At 38.9% G+C, this 6,538-nt stretch overlaps 1 protein-coding gene across 1 annotated transcript in view; it reads right to left on the reverse strand.

Moving 5' to 3' along the window:
- PYGL (glycogen phosphorylase L) overlaps positions 1–6,538 on the reverse strand; it is a 54,142-nt gene that overhangs the window by 16,655 nt on the left and 30,949 nt on the right. Inside the window, exon 5 of the mRNA XM_004370855.1 lies at positions 2,936–3,067. Within this exon, the coding sequence (XP_004370912.1) occupies positions 2,936–3,067 (132 nt within the window). The remainder of the gene's footprint in view (positions 1–2,935; positions 3,068–6,538) is intronic.

Here is a 6,538-nt window from a genome sequence, read left to right on the forward strand (position 1 = left end):
GAGATCAAACCATTGCTCTACTAAATTTGAATACAAAGAATTTATACCCATTGAAAAAATAGCAATCAGGGTAAGTTTTTATGTAGGTTATTTAATGATCTGATTTCAAATATGGTGATAATGAATGGAACAGGAAATTTATGAAGATGTTTAAAATGCTAAGTTAGATTTTTCAAAATTGCATAAAGAAGGGATATTTCAGTGAACCATACAGTGATCTGACAACTCACGTGATAATTAGCTGAGATGGGCCTAAGGGGTGAGCTTTGAAAAATCTAGCTCAGTATTAGTGACAGACATTGAAACAGAGAACAGGAAGATGAACTACATTTCACAGTGAATTTAAAATTTATGTGAAACGAGTCACTCCTATTACCTGCCTCATCAGATTCAGGCTCTAAGGAAGGAGAATGATAAAATAATTGAATCGGAGGAATCCTAGAGATCATTTAATGAAACCCACTCATTTGGGAGATGAGGGGGCTGAGGCTAAGAGAGAAGTGACTTGCCCAAGGTCACAGTCAGTGGCAGGGTTGAAACCTAGCCATAAATCTCTTTAATTTGGTGTACTGAATTATGAACAAATGAAGCATTATAGCCCATATCAATCATATATATTCAGGCATGCTTTCATGATCACCATGACCTGGAAGTAATAAAGCACCTTTCTTTAAATATCTTTCACTAGGAAATAAAGGTCTCTGGAGACCTTTAAAGCAATCTGTGATCAATCAGGAAAAGTCATTTACAGAGTGGGACTGGGTCTGGGTTCACATAAGATGTGTCCTTCTGCAACCTGACGTCTAATCAAGGCAGTCCGCTAAGTGCCCTGCTCAGATCTCCTTTCAGGGAACTTCAGAGAGAACACACTATGAGGAGTGTGCAGTTAGCTGACTCCTCTAGATGCCACCTCAGAGCCCATGCCAAGGCTGTGCTCTCATCAGGACACTCCCAGTCACTGACCAAGCATGGAGGGGGCACTAGAGCTGGGACTTACAAGTCTGGCTCCATCAGCCTGGCCGAGACTTAATTAGAGGTGCAGGCTGAGGCTCTTTCTACCCAATCCTCCTTTCTCCCTCTCTTTTCACAGGTGTCACACCTGCATGGTCTAAAGGATCCCTACCTCCTCCTGCTCCCTCTCCACTTTATCTTTCACAGGCATTTCCACAATATGTCACTTGCACTTTTAACTCTCTCTTGGTGTCTGCTTCTCAGAGGACCTGAACTTACACAAGAATGAAAGGAATAGTTCAGTTTACTGGAAGCTGTCCACTCCATGCACAGAGTGTGTCTTAGCTCACATTGTCTGACCTCACTAGCTACACATCTGGGGCTGACTCAGGCTTCACCCCATAACATCCTGCATGGCTTGGGTCAGTTCATCTTATATTACCTCTGCCCCATAACCTTGCTTTGTGGACACAAAAACACACATACTGTCTAACTGGATTTCTGGGTACATTATTAAAATGTCTAGAGACACTTTGTAGTAACAAGTTAGCTCCACAGTGGGTGCCAAAATCTACATCAATTACTTGCTAGTTTAATACCAAATACATGTGTGAATTCTTTGGGCATGTTAATGATTGATTTATTTGCAGCTCTCCTGATGATATTTGCAACCAAGTGCAATTTAGATTACATTTTACTGTTTAGCCAACATGAAAGAGAGAAACTAATCTTGAAATCACAGTATTTGTTTACTCCATATAACATCATAAGATAAATTACCTATTTCAATTTCCAGTCCATTATCTCATAAGCTGAAAAAATTCATAGTGAGATATGAAAAGTTCTTTTTAAAAAGCCTCATTTTTTGAACTGTGAACAGCTCTACACAGAGCAGCAGAACAAATCATCAGTTTTTTTTAAAATTAGCTATAACGTATCGTGATTTTTTTAAAGGTAAAATTAAGCTTTTATTCATGCAGAATGATTTACAAACCAACTGAGTTTAGTATTACAATACTGATGTTTGCTCCCAATTTTTAAATATAAGAGCATTATTTACTTGGCCTTTACCACTTCCTTTACGTTCCTCAAGAATGACCAATGATACATCTTTTTCAGCTTGAGGCCATATTTGTTAAACAACTATCTCAAGTGGAGTCTCCAATGATTAGACAGAACAGTCTAGTAGTTAATACCTGTTGACGTCAAGTCAGTTCTGACCACAGCAACCCTACAGAGTATCCAAGAAGTGGCTAGTAGATTTGAACTGCCAACCTTTTGGTTAGCAGCCAAGCTCTTAACCACTGCGCCACCAGTGCTGCCCAGTAGTTAACGGGTTATTTACCAGGATATAGCACAGCACAAACCACAACTGGGGATGCTTAAAAGTGAATTGTTCAGTGAGAGGGTAATACTCAAATCGAACGGCAGGATAAATGCATGTAGAAGAATTAAGTACAACTACTTGGACTGATACCAGCATTATTTCTCTAGAAATGATTTGGCCTAAAATAACAGAATATGTTATGCATTATTTTTCTTGACTTCACAATGAATAAGAACTTTGATAATCCTTTGAATAAATACTTTAGTATTAAAATATTTATCCCCGAGAAGTTATAAGTAACTGTATATAGAGTGGTAGAGTGAGGTATCAACAAGTTTATATAAAATTAGAGAGCTGAGCATGCAAAGTATTATAGAACTGATTAACCTCTTATAACGTTGGCTTGCAAAATAACCCTGGTAAGTCACCTGACCTTGGGGAAGTCACTTCTGCCTTGACCTCAGCTCCCCCTGTCTGCTAAATTAGTGGGTTTCACTAAAAGGAATATTAGACTCATGTTTAAAATATACTCTATTACTCAATATACAACATACTATACTCAATATCATACACACATTATACTCACTACTACATATTCATTGTACTACACACTGTGCTGTACTATCCAAATGCTCATTGTGAGCACAGTCTGAATACCTGGGTATCAATCCACTTGGTCCCAGTCATGGTGTGCTCCACTGTTCCATAGAAGTGCACAGGCAGCATGAACTCAGGGCGAGCCTTCTCCCAGGGGTTTCCATACCTGAGCCAATCATCTGCCTCTTCTACCTGCAAAAAGAACATAGCTTCGAATTATTTTTCAGGAGGAGGTGTGGACCTAACCCTTTAATTATATCCAACAAAAATATCTTCAACTCAATCAGCTCAAGAATACTGATTTTGTCAAGAAAGTGTTGGTTCGGTCTATCTCAATTCATGTTACTGTCATACAGTCTAAAATCAACAACAGCAATAGTTGTTAATATTGCTCTAAATGCTTCGTATGTATTATTGCATTTACTCGTCAGAGCAACTTTACAGGAGGAACTATGATTCTTCCCCTTTTAAAGATGAAGAAATTTGTAAGTTGCTCAAGATAACACAGATAGTAAATGCCAGAGCTAAAATTTAACTTTACTTCCATGTGTTCCAGAGGCTGTGTCTTAACATGTGTGAATCCAATTGTTATGCTTGAGTTAAAGAGGCCCTTCAGAGGTATTTGTAATGGTATATTTTGACCTGATAGGTCCTACTTGATAGTTTCAGTCAAGCTTCTTGTGCCCAGAATGCACGAAATCAGTTAAGAAATACTACTTATAGAAAGCTCCTTTAATAAAGCTTTTATGAGTACAACTGCAGAACACCATTACATTCCATAGTCTTTATTTTATTCAATCTTATACAATTTTGATTTGATAATGAATTATAAATTATGATTCATTTTGAAAATAATGCATACTAAAAGTAATAATTTATTTTATTGATAATTTCAACATTTTCCCATGTATTTGGAATTTTATAACAAAATACTTCCTATGTTTTTAAAACTATAATTTCTATTTAGGGTATCCAGGACATCAAATGAAGATTGGTTTTCAAAAAATAAACACATGAAAACAACAATACCAACATTTTGGTGGAGTGTACTTTTTTTTTTTATTTTACTTTAGATGAAGTTTACAGAACAAATAGTTTCTCGTTAAACAGTACACATATTGTTTTATGACATTGGTTAACAACCCCATGACATGTCAACACTCTCCCTTCTCGACCTTGGAGGACCTTTTTTTTGTTGAAAATATACATAGCCAAAGTTATACCATTTCAAAAGTTTCTAAACGTACAATTCAGTGACATCGATTACATTCTTCCAGTTGTCCTGCTATTCTCACTACCTTTTCCAAATTATTCCATCACCATTATCTTCAACTCACTGCCCCCTACACTTCCCATCAAACCTTTTGAGTTGCTGCTGTCAATTTGATCTCACATAAATAATTCTTTTTTTTTTGTACCTTAGATGAAGGTTTGCAGAACAAATAGTTTCTCATTAAACAGTTAATAGTACACATATTGCCCTATGACAATGGTTAACAACCCCACAACATGTCAGCACTGTCCCTTCTCAACCTTGGGTTCCCTATCACCAGGTTTCCTGTCTCCTCCTGCCTTCTAGTCCTTGTCTCTGGACTGCTGTGCCTCATTAGTCCCATTTTGTTTTATGAGGCTCTCCAATCCCCAGCTGAATGGTGAACTTCGGGAGTGACTTCACCACTGAGCTAAAAGGGTGTCCAGGGGCCATACTCTGGGGTTTCTCCCCAGTCTGTCAGGCCAGTAAATATGGTCTTTTTTTGTGAGTTGGAATTTTGTTCTATATCCGTTACCAGCTCTGTGCAGGACCCTCTATTGAGATCCTGGTCAGAGCAGTCAGTGGTGGTAGCCAGGCACCATCTAGCTGTACTGGACTCAGTCTGGTGGAGGCCGTGGTAGCTGTGGTCCATTAGTCCTTTGGACTAATCTTTTCCTTGTATCTTGTTCTCTTCATTCTCCCTTGCTCCCAAAGGGGTGAGACCAGTGGAGTATCTTAGACGGCCGCTCACAGGCTTTTAAGACCCCAGACACTACTCACCAAGGTAGAATGTAGAACATTGTCTTTATGAACTGTGTTATGCCAATTGAGCTAGATGTTCCCTGAGACCATGGTCCCCACAGCCCTCCTCCCAGCAATTCAGTCCCTCAGGGAGTTTGGATGAGTCTATGGAGCTTCCATGACCTTTCCTCGTACAAGTTGTTCTGGCTTCCCAGTATTGTGTACTGTCTTAACCTTCACCAAAGTTACCACTTATCTATGGTCTATTTAGTTCCCCGACACACACCCCTCCCATCCCTCATAACCAACAAAGATTTTTTCTTTTTGTGTGTAAATTTTTACTTGAGTTTTTAGTAGAGGTCTCATACAATATTTGTCCTTTTGTGATTGACTTATTTCACTCAGCATAATGTCCTCCAGTTTCATCCACGTTATGAGATGCTTCACAGATTCAACATTGTTCTTTATCATTGCATAACACTCCATTGTGTGTATGTACCATAGTTAGTTTATCCGTTCATCTGTTGATGGGTGTCTTAGACATCTAATGCTGCTTCAACAGAAATACCATGAGTGGATGGCCTTTAACAAGGGAAATTTATTCTCTCATAGTCCAGTGGGCTACAAGTCCAAATTCAGGGCATCAGCTCCAGGAGAAGGCTTTCTCTCTCTGTTGGCTCTTGAGGAAAGTCCTTGTGATGCATCAGTCCTCCCTTGGTCTGGGAGCATCTCAGCGCAGGAACCTCAGGTCCAAAGGACGCGCTCTACTCCCAGCAGCTGCTTTCTTGGTGGTGTGAGGTTCCCATGTGTCTCTGCTCGCTTCTCTCTTTTATATCTCAAAAGAGACTGGATTAAGACACTGTCTAATCTTGTAAACTTCATCATTATAACCTCATCAGTGATAGAGTTTACAATACATAAGGAGATCACATATAACCTCATCATAGTGATAAAGTTTACAACACATAAGGAAATCACATCAGATTACAAAATGACACAGTACTGCGAATCATGACCCAGCCAAGTCGACAGATATTTTTTGGGGACACAATTCAATCCATGACAATGGGCATCTAGGTTGTTTCCATCTTTCTGCTATTGTGAACAGTGCTGCAATGACTATGGGTGTGCATATGTCTATTCATGTGACGGCTCTTATTTCTCCAGGATATATTCCTAGGAGTGGGACTACATCTTGTAGTACTTTTTTTTTTGTGGTGCTGACGCTTTCTTTGTTCCTCTTACTCTCCTGTGCTGAGTTCCTTTTGTTTGTGGATTTTTTTTTCATTTCTTTTGTTTTTGTAGGTTTTGTTTTTACTGAGACTTTGTTTTTCTTCTTAATTTGATGAGTAGGTTTGTTAACTTTCTTTGTGGTTACCTTGAAATTTACCCTTATCTTTCTAGATTTGAACCAGTCTATTAATACTTGGTATGGCCTTGCCTTCCTCTCCATTAGAAGGTTCTATACCTACACCGTTTATTCCCTCTTTTATTGTTCTGATGCTGTTGTCATTTACAGATTAACCTCTCTGGTTCCCTGTTGTAATTCTTTTGGTTTTGCATACTCCTTAAGAGTTCATTTCCTAGGTTGGTACCTGGCTAGTACAATCCGGTGTCCTATATTCAGCCTGTGGTCTGATGTTGTTTGTTCTCAGATCGAAGGACTCCCT

Source organism: Trichechus manatus, unplaced genomic scaffold, assembly GCF_000243295.1.
Source record: "Trichechus manatus latirostris isolate Lorelei unplaced genomic scaffold, TriManLat1.0 scaffold00010, whole genome shotgun sequence".
NCBI classification, from domain to species: domain Eukaryota; kingdom Metazoa; phylum Chordata; class Mammalia; order Sirenia; family Trichechidae; genus Trichechus; species Trichechus manatus.